At 37.0% G+C, this 21,380-nt stretch overlaps 2 protein-coding genes across 2 annotated transcripts; both read right to left on the bottom strand.

Annotated features, from left to right (window-relative positions):
• Positions 1-1,944: 1,944 nt before the first annotated feature.
• Positions 1,945-16,086, bottom strand: LOC149957783 (uncharacterized). The gene is made up of 6 exons (XM_090167137.1): positions 16,053-16,086; positions 7,111-7,229; positions 6,930-7,039; positions 3,015-3,082; positions 2,683-2,942; positions 1,945-2,625 (listed from the first exon to the last, which is right to left on the bottom strand). Exons 1-6 carry the CDS (start codon positions 16,084-16,086, stop codon positions 1,945-1,947), a joined length of 1,272 nt encoding a protein of 423 aa, XP_090023263.1.
• Positions 16,087-16,830: 744 nt separating this feature from the next.
• LOC149957782 (uncharacterized) lies at positions 16,831-18,296 on the bottom strand. The gene is made up of 2 exons (XM_090164895.1): positions 18,219-18,296; positions 16,831-17,693 (listed from the first exon to the last, which is right to left on the bottom strand). The coding sequence occupies exons 1-2, from the start codon at positions 18,240-18,242 to the stop codon at positions 17,013-17,015; spliced, it is 705 nt and encodes a 234-aa protein (XP_090021021.1). The 5' UTR covers positions 18,243-18,296; the 3' UTR covers positions 16,831-17,012.
• Positions 18,297-21,380: the final 3,084 nt, after the last annotated feature.

Genomic DNA, 21,380 nt, shown 5'->3' with positions numbered 1-21,380 from the left:
TTGCCCTCTTTTTAATTCTGCTAGAAAACTATAATAGATAGCTCGATGAAACCAATTGCAACTTTTATTTATTTTCCAATATCTTTCGTTATTTATCGGTTTCGTCCACCAAAAATTAATAGTTTGGCGGGAACCGTCGAAACTCATTTTTGACAAATGTTTAAATATTGGTTCTACGGCACTGACTCGCGCGTTTTTGAATTCACAATGGTCGGTTCATATTTAGAAAGTGGAAAAATTATCCCTCTACAACCAACGGTTGAGAAGTTATCGCGTTTCCAAATTGTCATCGAAGTTGTGTTATTTATAATCGCTTGATGAATTTTAGGTGTTTCCTAGTTTCGAGGAAAGTTTGGAAACGCTATAACTTCTCAACCGTTGGTTGTAGAGGGATAATTTTTCCACTTTCTAAATATGAATCGACCATTGTGAATTCAAAAACGCACGAGTCAGTGCCGTAGAACCAATATTTAAAAAAGTGTCAAAAATGAGTTTTGACGGTTCCCGCCAAACTATTAATTTTTGGCGGACGAAACCAATAAATAACGAAAGATATTGGAAAATAAATGAAAGTTTCAATTGGTTTCATCGAACTATCTATTATAGTTTTTTAGCAGAATTAAAAAGAGGGCAAAAATTTCAGCTGTCGAAGACTTTTCAAACAGAGTGTACAAAGACAAATCTCTAGCATCGCATGTACTACAGTTCATGCTGCGAGGTGTAACAAGTGGCTTCAAAATGCCATTTGCTTATTTTCCAACAAGCTCGTTAACTGCTGAAAAATTAGATAAGATGCTCTGGGAAGCTGTTAGAAAGCTAGAACTTTGTGGGTTTAAAATTTTGTGTATTGTTGGGGATGGGGCTGCCACAAACCGAAAATGTTTTAACATGAACTGTGGTTCCTCATATAAGTGCAAGAACCCTTTCTCTGGTATTGAAGACCGCTTTATATATTTTCTATTTGACGTACCCCACCTGATAAAAACAGTTAGAAATTGTTTAGGAAATAGCAATAATGGTAGTGCATGTCGTCAAATGGAGATAAATGGTGAAAAACTTATGTGGGAAAGAATTAAAAACCTATACCAAAAGGAGCAGAAGAAGACTGGCAATTTAAAGATGTTGTACAAATTGACTGATGACCACATTTCGTTACGAAACCGTATGAAGGTGAAGTTAGCAACGCAAATCCTTTCTCAAAGTGTTGCAAACGCATTGAAAACCGAGTGTGTTGGGAAATGTCCGGAACTTGTGCGGTTCATCGAAACCTTTAATAAATGGTTCGATATAATGAATGTTGGAAATTGTGCGGAAGGTGATCGCAAAAGAAATCCCAATCTCAAACCATTTAGATCCAAAAATGATTGTCGATTTAAGGTAATTTTCAATAACTAAAACTAGAGTAACGACTGTTATTAATTTCTGACATTGCACTTGCAGTGGCTTCAAGAAGTGTTTTTGCCATATCTAGACGAGTGGGAGAGTTACGCCTTTTCCCAACCAATTAAGCTAGTGGATCAAAAGAAAATGATGCTTAGCCAAGAAACATTAAGTGGATTACGCCAAACTAGTATGAACTATTACTTTATTTCAATGTAAAGGATAGTATTTAATGTGTTTTTCCCTATTAGCTAAGTGTATTTTAGAAATGATCCCATTCTTGCTCAATAAAGGAGCCAAGTTCATTTTAAGCGATCATTTTAATCAAGATCCTCTGGAACAACTATTCTCCAGACACCGCCAGGCCTGCATGGCTGGTTCAAAACCAACATTAAACCAGTATGCTAGAAATAGCATGAAACTTAAGAGGTTAGATGAGGGAAAAATTAGGTTGAAAATAACAGGAGGAAATACGAATGCAAAGTAACTTTGGGAAATACTTGTTTAAAAATTTTATTAAAATACTTCTCCTATATCACAGAAGCCTTGTATTTTACATCTAAATTACACCATTAATTTATATTGCTTTATAATTTCTTGCTTAACTTCTTCCTTCAATTTCATTTTCTTCCTCTCTTCTGACTTCATTTTAGTGGCCATTTGTTTCACCCTATCACCCATTTTTAAACTATTTCGGAGTTTGTTCGTGTGGCCTTTTCCCATGGTGTTTAAATACTTCCTCAAGATTAAATCCATTATATTATTCGCAGACTCTTCTCCCACCCCAGCACTGGATCTCATGAGTAGCCATTTGCCTTGCAAATATGTATCGGATTTAATGGCTTCAGTAGCCAGGACCTTTTTACTTTTAATGTATGTTGGTCCGTAAAACTTTCCAACATGCCTTTGAATTAAAGAAAAAAGGGCCATGGCTTCTATTGTTGGGTATTTTAAAGCACCCCTGTCTTGCAACTCAGTCCAATTTTTAAAACCGCCAGGCACATTTTCCAAATTTGTTTCGCAAAGAATCTTTGCAAGTTTGTTATAGTCACAGTTTCGATGATTTTGTAATTTATTTAGTATATAACCAACTACGTAGTACAAAGTACCATCATCCTCACTAGTTGGCTCAGTAAAAATTTCATCCACAACAGTCTCCTCTACATAATGTGTTCCAAAATGAAATAATTCGGGTAGCAGGTACTGTAGTCCTAGCACCATTTCAGCTTGGGATACTGATTCATTCTGAAAAGAAAATTGAATAAAGTATTTTCATATTTCATTCCAAGATTTTAACCATACTTCTGTCAATTCTGTTAACTGCTCAAAATTAAATGCTGTAATTGTTTCCTTGAAAGACATGTAAATATTGTCCTGACTAGTTTTTGTAAATAGAAGTTTAAACTTCATTTTTAACTCAGAGTATATCACAGAATTCTCTCTTAATTTAGAAGCCCATTCTACGCATTTTGCAATTTCATCTTCAAAAGGAAATTCCAGAAGTCTTCCAACATTTGCAGTTGCTTTATTCCAAATAGTTTGAAACATAGCTTCATAATTTTCTATTAAGTATTAACAGTCAACACAGTGTAAGCAAATTCCATTCTTAAATCATTTAAAAGTAGTTATCTTACCTTCGGAAACTATTCCTTTATGTGATTTTTGGTCCAATTTCTTAATAACTTTTTTCTTAGGAATGTTTCTGTGAAGTTAAAATCCTTTATTATAAATATTTATTCAACACCGTATACATTACAAATAGATACTTACAGGCCAGAATCAGATCGTAAAGATAACGTTCCCTTACGAACATTGTGGAATGATGGCTTTTGTTTTATTTAAAAAAAGTGTCTAAATCACTACAGTTGCTTTCATCGGAATCACCTTGAAGTTTTTCTATCTCATCTTTATCTAATAAATGATTCCATTAATTTACTTATTAAGAACAAGCATACTATAAGAAAATACAAGACCATGTTTTTAAGCCTTGGCTAAATAATAAATAATTTAATATATAATGTACTCACCAGTAGAAGGTAGCCGCGTTAAGTTTAAATTTGAAACACTTGGCTGACTTATACCCAATGTTTCATAAGTCAGATCCGAAAAAGCAGAATACATAATATTATTAAAAATAATGTAAATATTAAGATGATCAAGCATGGACAAGCCATGGAATTGCACGCCCGTTTGTTTGCCCCTGGATAGAAAACAATTTCCGGTTTGCGGGCTCGCGCCGCTAGGTGGAAAGGTTACAGAGTATTTTTGTGTTTTTTCGCTCGTGGAACATCCTTTAGTGTTTAATCCATGCTACCAGTAAACAAAAACAAAAAAAAAACAAAACGAAAAGCCACTAAGACTATCGAGAAAACAAGAAACAACGTTTGAATTCAAAAACTAGCCAGCTGAAAAGAACAAAGGTTGAGATGTCAATTCTCGCCCCATTTCCACCATTTGAAGAAGGAGGGGGAAACTGGACAATTTACTCCGAACGTTTAGAACAGTATTTCCTAGCCAATGATATAGCCGAAGAAGAAGTTACGATACCAAATGCAGCCACAATAAAAATTAAAAAGCGAGCAACATTACTAACAGTTCTAGGGTCAACAACATATGGTCTTTTACGTAATCCAACCTTAATTTGGAATGGGCATCCAATGACGTCACCATGCAGCTGCGCTAAAAAACCGCAAAAAATTTAGTTTTTGTGTTTTAGGTTATATTCCCCTTAAGAGTACCATGACTTTCGTGGTTTCGTTTAGGCCATGACAGACGGCCATTTGTTTAATTAATACCAAATACTGCAATAATTGTTACTAAACGAAAATGTATTTTAATTACCTAAATGATTTTGGTAACCAATTTTTATTAGTATTATTGCCTGAGTTCGTTAAGAATTTCAGAAACGTACGTTTTCAAATAATTTCGCGTTAAACGTGTTTCCTCTTTAATGCTTATTTCCAAGGCTCACTTGTTTTTGTAACAAATAAAGACGTCTGCTTTTTACTCTGCAACAATCTCAAAAGGACGCGTTGATTTAATCTGACTAAGGTGCAGGGGTATCATGGCAAATTAACGGATTTCTTTGGATATTTTAGATAAATAAATAAAAGTTCACGTTGAGTAGAATTACATAATGTTTTTATCGAAATGCTCAATTGGGGAAATCAATAATGAATGTTGTCACAAATGAAAATTTTCAAGAAAGGTCGGATTACATTTATTTAATGAAATTGAAAGCGAAGATCGTTTCCTTATAGATAAAAGATCTGGAATCGATGCTCAACCTTTAAAAATAGTTTGTTTTCACCACTTTTCTCTTCTGGTATCGAGATATGTATCATTGCAAACTAAATGTTGCGATCCTGTTCGATGCCATCGAAAAATCGTAACTGGCACTTGAAAAAAAGTGTTATCTGTTGAATAGTTGATTTTATAAAATAAAAAGTGGTCTTGCCCAACTTGTTAAAATGTTGCTCTTACGTCACAAGACACAGCTTTATTAGTACATTTTGCGCACGAGCGATTTTCACGCGCGTTAAAAAAACCATAATCCTCGCGACTGTAGCGCGCGCTAGTAGGCTTGTGAAAGTAAGAGACTGTGACGTAAGAGCAACATTTCAACAAGAAGGCCACGTTAGTTTATAAAAAGAACTATTCAAACGTTGTTTCTTGTTTTCTCGATAGTCTTAGTGGCTTTTCGTTTTTTTTGGATTTTGTTTACTGGTAGTAACTCCTCTGTGGCCATAATCGTGTAGTACGGAAAATAAATGTCGTTAAATCGTCGCGAGTCCCGCGGTGTTGCGCCTTTGTATCTTTTCGTAGATTTTACAATGGCGTCCGTTGGCCGTTGTAACTAAGCAAAGATAATTTAAACTCGTACCCTAGATTCGAATACTGAGAGCTTTCTAATTGACGGTTTTGTTACGAAGTGTTTACCCTCTTCCGGCACGTGACCTCAGAAAAATCGGATTTCCATCGGTTGCGGTAAGGCGCCATATATAGGCCTAGATTTGTTTTCTTTTCGCGTCTTAGTTCAAAATGGGGAAATCGTGTCTTTTCGATTCGTGTAAGAACTATGAGACAGTTCATAAGAAAATTGAACTAGTGTATTTTATTCCAATTGTGTAATCTTTGTAAATTAATAACTTAAACAAATGTTTTTAATTATATTAGAATTTTAAAATATATATTATTAACCTTTGGATCAATTTTTTTGGGTTTTAATAACTATTTGATATTTTAAACAGACTAAGTTCTATACATTTTATCACAAACTTTAGGAACAACCACTTATATTAGGAATCTACTTCCAATGTTATAACATGAACATAAAATTTACTCTTTACTCTTCATTATTATTTGCATTGCTTAATGATTTCATTTGTTTCCTTAAATTGTTCGCATTCAAACTAGCTCTTTTATGTTCCTGAAATGCATTTTTTAGTCTTACACCAGCCGTATAGGCTCTTAGTAAGACTCCTGGTCTCGCTCCGTTGTCCGGCGTCCGCCGCAGGCATGACACGGCACGGTAGAAATTATACTAAACTTAGAAGAATCCTCGCACGCGATTGCGAATAACAGCCACGCGAGGAATTCAGCCTCTAGAAGTAACAATCAAAAGCTAGAAGAGTCTTCCTACAACTCTTAGAGAAAGAGACACGGGAGAGTCACGTGACACACAAGAGAGGACGCGGGAATCGTCACTACGTCTAGACTGGCGCTGGGGTAGAGCTGTACCGCGAAATGGCTGGGGAGAGGGCGCGGGAATCGTCACTGCATTTAGACTGGCGCTGGGGAATAGTAGTTTAATAAATATATGTACACTCAAATAAATCGTCGTGCTTATTTATTTTTGGCTTAGTTTAACTCAAACTCGATACAGTAAGCTCGTGTAAGACTATTATTTGGGTCACGTGACCCACTTGTTAGGTTTACAGTCACTCCTTTTAAATAACAATTTATCAAAATTTGACGAGATTTCGTTAAGGCTTTCCTAGCTGCCTCTCCCGAACTACCCCACAATTCGTACTAAATTTCATTAATTTCATTACAGCTGTCCAATTTGGATTTTTCATGAAAAAGGTTTTCTTCAATTACCCTAAGCGGTTCAACAAAAGGAATAATAATTTTAACCGTCTTCTCAAAATAAGAAAATGCCTTATTTGATAAAAAAAAAGTAGCCCTCCTCTGTCCTGCTTTAGTGTCCAGCCATGAAAGTCTTCTCTTAATTGATTTTGTTTTACTAGGCATTTGCTCCAAAATGTTTCGCAGTTATAGAAGCCAATTATTTCATTCACAACATAGCCGGCTACTTGATGTAGGGTTTTTAGATCTTTTTTCATTAAGTCAGCTGTACTTAAAAAACATTTAGCTGTTGTTTTGGTCAACTTTTGCTTCTTAGTTTGTTTTTCAGTGAAATATATGAAAAGACAATCCAAAAACTCCATAACAGTTCTCTTTTCAATTTCATTCATTTTTAGGAAACATTTTAACATCTCCCGTAAAAATTTTCATTGATCAAAAGTCTGGTGCGATTAAAATTATACCGCAATTTATCAAACTTCTTTGAACCTTCGATTGCAAAAATTGATAAATAATCCAAAGCTTCATCTGTGATATCAGTGATCAGGTTCTCTTTTAATTCTTCTAAGCAATCCTATTTAAAACAAGAGTATTTATAGAAACACGCTTAATTGTAAATCATATATTTGCAATATACAAACTTACTTTAACAAATGGTAATTCTGGTGCTTGAATATCTTCTTTCGGTAATGATGCCAATCTTGAAGAATTTTCTAAAATTTCCGGCAAATATTCTTTAAGAATGTCGATGTTAAACACGAACCCTATTAAAATGGTAAATGAACTATTAAGTTTTGTCAAATTATGCTTGAATCGCTTGTAAGATTATATTACTCACCTTTAGTAAGTCTAGGTTTTTTCTTTCGATTTGAAACTTTTTTAGTGCTATAATTGTGTTCCATCATGTTTTAAAACTTCGAGTTGAACGCAAAACGCATCAAATTACGCGCCGCAACTTCAAAAAAAAACTTAGTTTCTATCCCTAGATGGCAGTAAAGCGCTACCATGGAGCGAATATTTTCTGAGTTCCGGCGGGAAGTGGGTAAACACTATCGGCAACGCGCAAGAGAGTGATTTCGAATCTAGGGTACGAGTTTAAATTATCTTTGATCTAAAAACGCCGACCAAGGCCCGATGTAGCTTACTCGTTTCGTTGAAGGTTAGAAATGCTTTACCTCGAATGAGACTAAAAACAAGTCGGCCCAGGCCGTAATATTAGTTCCACATCAGTGTATTCGAGTGGGCAAAACCATGCACCCTTAGTAGACACAGGTAGGCAAACCAATACAAAAACTGTTGAGGCTACGTGATTTCTTATCGTTTGATATATAAATTGCCATCCTAAGTTAAAGAGTGGGTGCCGCCCACCCTCAGGAGACCCAGGTGGGCAAACCAATTTAAAAGCTGTTGAGGCCATGTGATTTCCTATCGATTGATATATAATTTACCATCCTATGTTAAAGAGCGGCCACCGCCCACCCTCAGGATACCCGGGTGGGAAACCAATAAAAAATCTGTTGAGGCCATAGGATTTCCTAGCGTTTGATATATAATTTACCATCCTATGTTAAAGAGTGGGTGTCCACCGCCCACCCTCAGGATACCCGGGTGGGCAAACCAATACAAAAGCTGTTCAGGGCATGTGATTTTATATCATCTCGCTGATTAAATTAGTATTTTCTTAGAGCAGATATTTAATATGGATTATTAACAACTGCATAAATCATATTATTGCAAGAATGTATTTATGTACTAAGAATATGGCAAGACGGAGATTATGTCCCCATGGTCGCATATTTTCAGCTTAAGGGCCTGTGGCCAAAGCCCTAGCCAAAGTGCTAGCCCATTGAATTTAACATGTTTGATTCTAGCAAAGCATACTTTTGCAACACGCCCTAAGTTCGACTGCTTTGGATTTTTTGGTCTCACTATTGCAAGTAGAGGCTAGCGTAGACGATTCCAATCTTTTACTTTTATTGTTCTTTGAGACCAAATTGTTTTTTTCGATCACTTTCCCTTTAAGGGGGTTGGTCGGAGGGGGCGGAAATTAACGGCACTGCGTGCGCGTCAAAGAGCTCTATCGAATGAGAGCAACTTGTTTTTTTTCGGTCACTTTCCCTTTAAGGGGGTTGGTCGGAGGGGGCTGAAATTAACGCCACTGCGTGCGCGTCAAAGAGCTCTAACGAATGAGACCAACTTGTTTTTTCGATCACTTTCCCTTTAAGGGGGTTGGTCGGAGGGGGCGGAAATTAACGGCACTGCGTGCGCGTCAAATAGCTCTAACGGATGAGACCAACTTGTTTTTTTCGGTCACTTTCCCTTTAAGGTGGGTGGTCGGAGGGGGCGGAAATTAACGGCACTGCGTGCGCGTCAAAGAGCTCTATCGAATGAGACCAACTTGGTTTTTTCGGTCACTTTCCCTTTAAGGGGGTTGTTCGGAGGGGGCGGAAATTAACGGCACTGCGTGCGCGTCAAAGAGCTCTATCGAATGAGACCAACTTGGTTTTTTCGGTCACTTTCCCTTTAAGGGGGTTGTTCGGAGGGGGCGGAAATTAACGGCACTGCGTGCGCGTCAAAGAGCTCTATCGAATGAGACCAAATTGCTTTTTTTCGATCACTCTTCCTTTAAGGGGGCTGGTCGGAGGGGGCGGAAATTAACGGCACTGCGTGCGCGTCAAAGAGCTCTATCGAATGAAACCAAATTGTTTTTTTCGATCACTCTCCCTTTAAGGGGGCTGGTCGGAGGGGGCGGAAATTAACGGCACTGCGTGCGCGTCAAAGAGCTCTATCGAATGAAACCAAATTGTTTTTTTCGATCACTCTTCCTTTAAGGGGGCTGGTCGGAGGGGGCGTAAATTAACGGCACTGTGTGCGCGTCAAAGAGCTCTATCGAATGAAACCAAATTGTTTTTTTCGATCACTCTTCCTTTAAGGGGGCTGGTCGGAGGGGGCGGAAATTAACGGCACTGCGTGCGCGTCAAAGAGCTCTATCGAATGAGACCAAATTGGTTTTTTTCGATCACTCTCCCTTTAAGGGGGCTGGTCGGAGGGGGCGGAAATTAACGGCACTGTGTGCGCGTCAAAGAGCTCTATCGAATGAGACCAAATTGTTTTTTTTCGATCACTCTCCCTTTAAGGGGGCTGGTCGGAGGGGGCGGAAATTAACGGCACTGCGTGCGCGTCAAAGAGCTCTATCGAATGAGACCAACTTGGTTTTTTCGGTCACTTTCCCTTTAAGGGGGTTGTTCGGAGGGGGCGGAAATTAACGGCACTGCGTGCGCGTCAAAGAGCTCTATCGAATGAGACCAAATTGCTTTTTTTCGATCACTCTTCCTTTAAGGGGGCTGGTCGGAGGGGGCGGAAATTAACGGCACTGCGTGCGCGTCAAAGAGCTCTATCGAATGAAACCAAATTGTTTTTTTCGATCACTCTCCCTTTAAGGGGGCTGGTCGGAGGGGGCGGAAATTAACGGCACTGCGTGCGCGTCAAAGAGCTCTATCGAATGAAACTAAATTGTTTTTTTCGATCACTCTTCCTTTAAGGGGGCTGGTCGGAGGGGGCGTAAATTAACGGCACTGTGTGCGCGTCAAAGAGCTCTATCGAATGAAACCAAATTGTTTTTTTCGATCACTCTTCCTTTAAGGGGGCTGGTCGGAGGGGGCGGAAATTAACGGCACTGCGTGCGCGTCAAAGAGCTCTATCGAATGAGACCAAATTGGTTTTTTTCGATCACTCTCCCTTTAAGGGGGCTGGTCGGAGGGGGCGGAAATTAACGGCACTGCGTGCGCGTCAAAGAGCTCTATCGAATGAAACCAAATTGTTTTTTTCGATCACTCTTCCTTTAAGGGGGCTGGTCGGAGGGGGCGGAAATTAACGGCACTGTGTGCGCGTCAAAGAGCTCTATCGAATGAGACCAAATTGTTTTTTTTCGATCACTCTCCCTTTAAGGGGGCTGGTCGGAGGGGGCGGAAATTAACGGCACTGCGTGCGCGTCAAAGAGCTCTATCGAATGAGACCAAATTGGTTTTTTTCGATCACTCTCCCTTTAAGGGGGCTGGTCGGAGGGGGCGGAAATTAACGGCACTGTGTGCGCGTCAAAGAGCTCTATCGAATGAGACCAAATTGTTTTTTTTCGATCACTCTCCCTTTAAGGGGGCTGGTCGGAGGGGGCGGAAATTAACGGCACTGTGTGCGCGTCAAAGAGCTCTATCGAATGAGACCAAATTGGTTTTTTTTCGGTCACTTTCCCTTTAAGGGGGCTGGTCGGAGGGGGCGTAAATTAACGGCACTGTGTGCGCGTCAAAGAGCTCTATCGAATGAAACCAAATTGCTTTTTTCGATCACTCTCCCTTTAAGGGGGCTGGTCGGAGGGGGCGGAAATTAACGGCACTGTGTGCGCGTCAAAGAGCTCTATCGAATGAAACCAAATTGCTTTTTTCGATCACTCTCCCTTTAAGGGGGCTGGTCGGAGGGGGCGGAAATTAACGGCACTGCGTGCGCGTCAAAGAGCTCTATCGAATGAGACCAAATTGTTTTTTTCCGATCACTCTCCCTTTAAGGGGGCTGGTCGGAGGGGCGGAAATTAACGGCACTGCGTGCGCGTCAAAGAGCTCTATCGAATGAGACCAAATTGGTTTTTTTTCGATCACTCTCCCTTTAAGGGGGCTGGTCGGAGGGGGCGGAAATTAACGGCACTGCGTGCGCGTCAAAGAGCTCTATCGAATGAGACCAAATTGTTTTTTTCGATCACTCTCCCTTTAAGGGGGCTGGTCGGAGGGGGCGGAAATTAACGGCACTGTGTGCGCGTCAAAGAGCTCTATCGAATGAGACCAAATTGGTTTTTTTTCGGTCACTTTCCCTTTAAGGGGGCTGGTCGGAGGGGGCGTAAATTAACGGCACTGTGTGCGCGTCAAAGAGCTCTATCGAATTAAACCAAATTGCTTTTTTCGATCACTCTCCCTTTAAGGGGGCTGGTCGGAGGGGGCGGAAATTAACGGCACTGTGTGCGCGTCAAAGAGCTCTATCGAATGAGACCAAATTGGTTTTTTTTCGGTCACTTTCCCTTTAAGGGGGCTGGTCGGAGGGGGCGTAAATTAACGGCACTGTGTGCGCGTCAAAGAGCTCTATCGAATGAAACCAAATTGCTTTTTTCGATCACTCTCCCTTTAAGGGGGCTGGTCGGAGGGGGCGGAAATTAACGGCACTGTGTGCGCGTCAAAGAGCTCTATCGAATGAGACCAAATTGGTTTTTTTTCGGTCACTTTCCCTTTAAGGGGGCTGGTCGGAGGGGGCGTAAATTAACGGCACTGTGTGCGCGTCAAAGAGCTCTATCGAATTAAACCAAATTGCTTTTTTCGATCACTCTCCCTTTAAGGGGGCTGGTCGGAGGGGGCGGAAATTAACGGCACTGTGTGCGCGTCAAAGAGCTCTATCGAATGAGACCAAATTGGTTTTTTTTCGGTCACTTTCCCTTTAAGGGGGCTGGTCGGAGGGGGCGTAAATTAACGGCACTGTGTGCGCGTCAAAGAGCTCTATCGAATGAAACCAAATTGCTTTTTTCGATCACTCTCCCTTTAAGGGGGCTGGTCGGAGGGGGCGGAAATTAACGGCACTGCGTGCGCGTCAAAGAGCTCTATCGAATGAGACCAAATTGCTTTTTTTCGATCACTCTTCCTTTAAGGGGGCTGGTCGGAGGGGGCGGAAATTAACGGCACTGTGTGCGCGTCAAAGAGCTCTATCGAATGAAACCAAATTGTTTTTTTCGATCACTCTCCCTTTAAGGGGCTGGTCGGAGGGGGCGGAAATTAACGGCACTGCGTGCGCGTCAAAGAGCTCTATCGAATGAGACCAAATTGTTTTTTTTCGATCACTCTCCCTTTAAGGGGGCTGGTCGGAGGGGGCGGAATTTAACGGCACTGCGTGCGCGTCAAAGAGCTCTATCGAATGAGACCAAATTGGTTTTTTTCGATCACTCTCCCTTTAAGGGGGCTGGTCGGAGGGGGCGGAAATTAACGGCACTGTGTGCGCGTCAAAGAGCTCTATCGAATGAGACCAAATTGCTTTTTTTCGATCACTCTCCCTTTAAGGGGGCTGGTCGGAGGGGGCGGAAATTAACGGCACTGTGTGCGCGTCAAAGAGCTCTATCGAATGAGACCAAATTGCTTTTTTTCGATCACTCTCCCTTTAAGGGGGCTGGTCGGAGGGGGCTTAAATTAACGGCACTGTGTGCGCGTCAAAGAGCTCTATCGAATGAGACCAAATTGTTTTTTTTCGATCACTCTCCCTTTAAGGGGGTTGGTCGGAGGGGGCGGAAATTAACGGCACTGCGTGCGCGTCAAAGAGCTCTATCGAATGAGACCAAATCTCTGGACCAACTATACAAACTAAGAAAGTGCCACACTTATTTATTACTTCTGACTATACACGGTTTCGATAAGAAAGTGCCACACTTATTTATTACTTCTGACCATACATGGTTTCGATAAGAAAGTGCCACACTTATTTATTACTTCTGACCATACATGGTTTCGATAAGAAAGTGCCACACTTATTTATTACTTCTGACCATACATGGTTTCGATAAGAAAGTGCCACACTTATTTATTACTTCTGACCATACATGGTTTCGATAAGAAAGTGCCACACTCATTTATTACTTCTGACCATACACGGTTTCGATAAGAAAGTGCCACACTTATTTATTACTTCTGACCATACATGGTTTCGATAAGAAAGTGCCACACTTATTTATTACTTCTGACCATACACGGTTTCGATAAGGGGTCGAAATTGGGACGTGGGGAGGCTAAGTCTGAGGTTAACTTGACCCTAAAACGCCGTAAATATACGTAAAATAAAACGGATGGGAATTGCGACAACTTAACTTTAGATTAGAAGTTCCGATAAAACTTAGCAGAAAGCGGTGTGGCACGATTGGTAGAGCGTCTGTTTTCGAGGTAACGCGGCCAGCGACTATCTGCGTTCGAGGCCCGGCGCCGGCGGTAATAAAAATTGTATTAATAATAAATTATTTTTCGCAGCTCCATCTACCGTGTCGTCGCTTTCCACACCAAACAAAGAAACAAACACGCACACAACACTTAACGACATTCCGTCCATAGCAATAGTCCCACTTCGATATATATATCTCGATGTGGAACTAAAAATGGTCATCTCCGTCGCCAATTTGTTAAGGAGTTGTCCTTGTTAAAAGAGTACACATTGTTTGAACGACAACTTATTTATTATTTGATTAACTAAACCGAGAGTACTGCTTACAGGTTACATTACAATGATTACGTAAGGTGGCGAACACGCGGACTGCTCACTGCTCTTAATTCTTTCAAGTTCTTTGCCCGACGAATCGTAACAATAACTACCCCCGAAGCTAGCGTACTCTAACGGCTGATACATAAACTATAATGAACAGTTTGTTTCATGATTAATTAACCCTAACAATGGCATACTTATGAGTGATAATGTTAAAACATTTAAGGTAGCCGATATATTCCTATAAACTGAAAATTAATCTTATCGTTTTTACCCTAATGGTGGAAGACTAGCCTAAAGCAGAGCCGAATGGGAAACTAATATAGGGAATTCCCATTGAGATTGTGTGTAAGAAAACGAAAATATCCAATACACCCGAATTCCAATGTTCACTGAGAGAAAAAACCCTAGCTTTAACAGGATAATTTTACATGAACCGTCTGTTTATCACTTGCACAGAATAATCCTGTGATATTTACTGTTATCCTTTAATTTAACAGAAGATAGTTACATGAAACGTGTGTGTACAATTTGTACAGAATAATCATGTACAAATTACACGTATCCTTTATTTTATACAGGAACATAAGTACATAAATGTCCTGTATTCTATAAAAATGGGTTGGTCTTGTAAAATGTACAGAAGGACATTGTTAAAATGTTCAGGAATATTTGTAGCTGTATTTATTACACACATCGAGAGTGTAAAATTAACAGTTCATTATAGCCGTGTTCACACTAGACACTTTGGAACCGTTTTTAAACGGTTTCGAAAGCTAAAATTGAACATTTTCAGTGTCAACTGTATTAACAGCCATATGATAAATACATTCGACAGCAAAATTTTACAATTTGTACTTTCGAAACCGTTTTAAAACGGTTCCAATGGTCTAGTGTGAACGCGGCTTATGTAAAATTTACTTGAATAACAGATATGTACATAAACAGCTAGCTTCAGTAAGATTAACATTGATGTTCCTTAAAAACATTTAGCATATCTGACTCTGTAGATATACTGGAATCCAATAATTTCAATTTACAAACTTCAAACGTATAATTCATCAGAGAGGCATTATTTTTGAAAAACTGGTTATTTCAGCACACAAATGTTTTTAACAGAACTTTGTATTTATTTGTTCATTGCTGTGGGGGCGCGCCCCGTACGATCACCCTTCATCTACTTAATTAATAGCATCTGAACCCCTTAAATTTAATTATGCATAATGCATGGTAATTTCTTTGATAATCCTTCACCTTGCAGACCAAGAAGTTATATGGAAATGTTTTCGATTCAGACATTGCCCAAAATTATATTTTTGGGTGCACTGCCCAAGGCGGAGATTGACTAAACTTTGACTTTCAATAGCTCTATTTTGAAATCTATTAATGACAGAGTGATGATATGTTTTGTGGTTATAGCCATCCATTATCGGCCTCAAATGGTTTTAATTAAATATTAATTAATACGTTATGCAAATTGTACGAATTAAATACGAAAAATGAATAAATATAAAAACCGTGAGATATTTGATACAACCTAAGCGAGCGTTTCTTTCGGAAAAGAGCGAGCGTTTAATATTTAGTCGTTTGTCGAATTGATTTACAGCAATAAACAATTCGGTAAAATACTACTTACGTGATTATTTACTTTGGTTAAAAGAGAGGCCATAGGCTTGGCCCGATTTATCTTGAACCAGAGAGGCTCACAATTAGATTAGTACCTATCTGGCAAACCTGAAAACCCAGTTGCCTCGTAAAACATGTAAATTTTTGTTCAAAAGTCTTCGGATTTTATTGTTATTTTTTAAACAAAAGCATTTTTACTAGTGAATAGCTGTGTATCAGTGATTACGTAAGCATATAAATTATAATCGTGCTATATTTTTGATTATAGTCTCTTTACGTAGGCTACCTTAGCTACATACTAGAAATCAACCTTACGCGTGAAACTTTAAAAAATACTAACCTATAAGGACTGAACAGAAGCCGAATTTATAAAGACCAAGGAATTGGTTGTGCTTATTGGGTCTCTCTGAGCGATTAGACCCATTTAGCCCCGAATTGTCTGTTCGGATAACCTTGTAATTATATTTCATTGAAAAATGTGAGATTGACCTTGCAGATTAGCTAGTTCTTTCTTAGCTACCACGTCAAAAGTTCAGTTTCATATTCGTAAATTTGACTAAACGTGTTAGTGTATTTTCTACAATATTGTGTGTGGAATTAATTATTTGCTACTTATCGAATTAACTGAGATGTAAAAAGTATTTTTTACCGACGGATGTGTAAAACCAACTTGAATATGCCAATAAAATTACGTATAAGGGTCACGTCCTCCAGACTGTTATTCATGTTGATTTGACAGACTTTATTCCTGTGTTATTTACAGCTATTTCATCATGCTAAATTAACATAAAATTACTTGTAATATTATAATACGGAATTAAGCTGTTATATTTACAGAAACGTCTTGGCATCCCCTGCTTCCAACACTTTCATGTAATTTGAACAGGGTTTTTTTTCTCTCAGTGTTGGCCTCGTGGTTTTAGCACTCCAATCTCGGCAATTGCTACTATTTGGTCAATTGTGGAGGCAGCACTGGCAATTTGAGTTTGCTGATAACTCTTAATTACTCCTTGTTACTAATGAAAAAGCTTTCCTATCGTTTAAAATTTTAATATTTCGGTATGAATAAATGTTATTTTGAACAATGACGTCGATTTTTAAAATATACACGTACATATATTTTTAAAGAAGGGCATTTTAGATTTCTAAACCGATTAAGTCCTTTGCGTAGCTGTATCTAAAAAAATTATCAATTTCGTTTAAAATTAAAAGTGGGTTATGATTTAAGTTAAAATGGTAGATTCTTTAGAAAATTCTCCAATAATTCGTATAAAAGCATATCAATAATTATTGTATTTGCCTACAGAAATTAGCGAAACAATGAGCGATGATTTCTACGAGGCTATTTAATGACAACTGTCAATTCATATAGTGTATAGTGTATTTAATTGATTTCATGCTTGAGTAAAAATTAACATCAAATGAAACTATTAAAAACGAGTAATGAACGAAAAAAAGAAATTCCTTTTTTTAATAATTTATTTCTGCAGAAAGCGTACATTTTCGATCCTCTAATATACATGAAACGTCTAAATGAAGCGATGAAAGTTGAACAGTGGAACACGTCCATCGCATCCCAGCTAAATATTTCAGTTGGATATTATCGGAAAAGTATAATTTATTAGCAGATATAACGGAGTAACGCTGTAACTTTAGATTGAAGGTAGCAGGTTCAACGTTAGACAATCATTTTCTGCTGAAGAAGCACTCCCAACTGGCGCTGATTCGGCGGGAGGGTCGCCTTCAGCTACGATGCATAGTCCGTTATCGGAAGTAGGAAACAATTGGAAATATTCGGTTGGTAAAATACGTTTCTCGAAGATCTGACTAGTAGCGTTGTTAAGAGATTGAAACGAAGCCTGTCGAAATTCTGCCGAGTGGCTTCCATCGACAGTTAGAACTTTGCCCGAAGTGTAAGATAGTATGACTATGCCATTATTCGAATTAGAGTCGACCCGAAACAGCTGTGAACTTGACGTAGATTTCAGGTTTAAGACCGGCTTTTCCTGGACATTATCTAAAACCATTCCGCTCTTAGTGTCTGAAATGAAGTATAAAGTCCCGCGTGACTGAGACAAGCTTTTCTCGCTTTGATACGGAAGAACCTCAAATGATAATTGTTGCCTGTAGTTCCCTGGAACGCAAACGGCTCCGTACACCTTTTGAGTAAATTCTTCGTATTCCAAACAGTGGCCGTCAAAAGTCACCACGTTATGTGGACCATCAAGCGATGCCGATATTGCGGAATTGGACGCGGACTCTGAGTTTTCCGCCACCAACTTCAACACGACGTGGCCTCTGGCCGCCACGAGCATCGACAAGGAGAGAATCGCCTAAAACCAAATTATTCACGTTTATTGAAATATTCGACCTACATTGAAAGAGCTTAAATCCCACGCCCCCTATTCACTTATTACTTAACACTTTCGTCACCCGAAACGCTAAATCTATGTTTCATTTGAGCTTTTTGTCTTTTACGAATGGAGGACCGTTGTTCAAACACCAATTTTTAATTCTTTAATGTTGGCACTTGGAGGACATTTACCAATATTTGCTTGCTAGAAGCCTCCTCTGTTGTTTTCAATATTTCTGATTCTCTTAACATAAGAATGGCATACCATGCGCGCGTTACTCACGAGGTATACTGACGGTCTGCGAAGATTTTATTCGAGATATCGAGGTTTGACGTGTCAAATTTCTAATACTTATTACTTGGGTAAAATAACTTCAAAAAACAGTAAAACCTGATAAAGTTATTTCAATAATCATTAAATGTGAAACCGCAAATTATTATAGCCATATAAATAAGCTCTCTAAACAACTCCCAAACAAATATTATAAAAGAAGTTTATATTTACGTAAAGAGAATTGAACTTCTTCATTGTAGACTCCACTTTGGCAAGTTAGGGATTTCCGAGTTGGTTTCGTCTCCAATGGCTCTGTGTGAGGCTTGGAGCTCCTTGACTAGCTTTTATACTTTTACGCGATACATTCGATTCGGTAAATATCTGTGATGATTACGAATCTTCAGTTTAATATTTAAGTCAGTCCCCCTTTTGACGTTAAAAATTATCTCCTATTAGAATTCGAAGAAATGTTTTGCAATTATCAATTTACATTAGTTTGTATCTCATTTTTAACTATATCACCGTTTAATTAAATCGAACATAAAGCTTTTTATTAGTTCTGGGAAACGCATTCGATCCGCTATCTTTTCGAAATATGTAATCTAATACTAACTGTCGATTCTTCGAAACTCTGGTTTTATTTTACCGCACACACCATGGCGATTTTTAAAGGCGATTCTTCGGTGATAATATTTAAATTCATTCCAGTATCAGTTGACACTAAGATGTTCCTGCGAATCGATAATTTTTATCATTATATATATTAACATCATTTAAAGTCATTGTTGTAATATTAGAAATCAAAGTCTTTTTATATATGCAGAGACACGATACTAATAATTTTTATCATTTGAAGTTGGGGAACAATATGATTCCGTGTTTTTATACCAAATGTTTTTGTAAGATAAAAAGGAAACCTTCTTTCTGTCAAACCACCTTCCTCTTTTACCCAAAAGTTTAATTAATGAAATGAATAGGTTGCTCGTATTGTGATAGGTGTCTTTCCCCACTAATTTCAATATTTTCAATGAATTACGGATGTCGTCACAAATAATCTGACAATACGCGTTCTGTCGTTACTGGGAAAGAATACAGTGGCCATTGTCTACTTCCGCGCTACATCAAGCTGAACTCTTTTAATTTTGTATTGTAACTTATAAAACAAGTTGGCAAGCCAAAATATACCTCTCCTCAGAAGAATTGTCCCTAGCGGTATTAATTTTCGAGATGACTCTTAAAGATATATCTCCGCAATTCAGAGTTATTAACTAAAAACGTAATCCCGGTTCAATCCCGCCCGGTATAAAATTTTAATTATAATTAAAATAATTGAGACAAAACAAACGAGTATAATTTATTCAGAATATTATAAATTAAGGTGTTACAACAGCGAGCTAGACGTACTAAAACAATGTACAATTGAATTTAACCCTATTTACGGTACAAGTTTATCAGTTAAATATAATACGAAGCCAATTTTAATGAAAGAAATATCTACAGAGGGTATTTGTATTTTTCTCGCTTACGAAATACTTGCCGCATCTTTAACGCTCATTTTATTTCAAATCAAACAGCTTAATCGGTCGAGAAAACGTTTAAAATAAATTACCAAGTAATGACGACCCAGTTAAAACCCAGACCAACATAATCGCACGATGTATACAACTCGATAAAAATATACGACTGAAAAAACGAAATAAAATACAAATAAAACGAAAGATATTTAAAATTAAAAAAACTGATCATAATAAAACGTAAAAATACCCTCCACGTCACGCACATTCGAAATACGCAGAAGTAACGTTATACTATATCTAGTTTAAAATATTAGAGTATCAAAAAATAAAAATAACGATAAGAAAAATACACAATAACAACCCAATCCATCAGACTTCAGAAACAAAACTCATAGAAAAATATTATAACGCAGTCAAGCAATCAGACTTCAGAATCAAAATAATTCATAGAAAAATATTATAACGCAGTCAAGCAATAAATTAGTTCAAATACTTAGAAATCAAGCAATAGAAAATATAATATCAAGAAGCGCAACACCTTACCATTCACAAATACGATTTTTCTCGTTATTATAATGAAACCGGATAAGCTTTTGGGCATGACTTACGCTCTTTAAGGTTCCTCTAAGACTGGACGATTTTGCGGGAAAAAGGAAATAAACTTAAAAAATAGTAGATACAAATATAAGACAGAAAAAACCAACAAAACCAAAGATTAGACAAAAAAGAACGTAATCAGGATCAGTTAAAAAACACAACAAAAAAGCGTATCCGAAAAAATAAACCTACTGATAATTAAAGAGTTTAACAACGTCATTGAATAATATATTACAGATTTATAACACAACGTAAAAGGAAACAATAACACAGCGGCAACGAATCAAAGTTCTAAAACCGCGCTCCCGTTCAATTCCCGACGAAATAAAAACAAGCTCACAAAAATAAAAAAACAAAGTTCAATAAAAAATATCCAGAGATATTGTATTAATCCGTTTAGTAAAAAAACCCGCCCTATCATAATGGTTCCTTTACTTTAACATTTTCCCTAAGGAAGTCAATGGCTCGGCGGTGAACTATCCACGTGGTAACAATGCGACCCGAGTTCAATTCTTGATCACGATCAACTTTTACATTAAAATACTTAAATATTTCATAAAATATAAGATTAATATAATTTATAAATATTTAATTAAATATAAGATTAATATAATTTATAAATATTTAATTAAATATAAGATTAAAATAATTTATAAATATTTAATTAAATATAAGATTAATATAATTTATAAATATATAATTAAATATAAGATTAATATAATTTATAAATATATAATTAAATATAACATTAATATAATATATAAATATTTAATTAAATATAAGATTAATATAATTTATAAATATTTAATTAAATATAAGATTAATATAATTTATAAATATATAATTAAATATAAGATTAATATAATATATAAATATTTAATTAAATATAAGATTAATATAATTTATTAATATTTAATAAAATATAAGATAAATATAATTTATAAATATTTAATTAAATTTAAGATTAATATAATTTATAAATATTTCATTAAATATAAGATTAATATAATTTATAAATATTTAATTAAATATAAGATTATTATAATTTATAAATATTTAATTAAATATAAGATTAATATAACTTATAAATATATAATGAAATATAAGATTAATATAATTTATAAATATATAATTAAATATAAGATTAATATAATATATAAATATTTAATTAAATATAAGATTAATATAATTTATAAATATTTAATTAAATATAAGATTAATATAATTTATAAATATATAATTAAATATAAGATTAATATAATATATAAATATTTAATTA

This window comes from Leiobunum rupestre, chromosome 2, assembly GCF_980474605.1.
Source record: "Leiobunum rupestre chromosome 2, qqLeiRupe1.1.hap1, whole genome shotgun sequence".
NCBI lineage: Eukaryota > Metazoa > Arthropoda > Arachnida > Opiliones > Sclerosomatidae > Leiobunum > Leiobunum rupestre.
The sequence above is the reverse complement of the archived record's forward strand: the minus strand, read 5'-3'. Positions and strand labels throughout refer to the sequence as shown.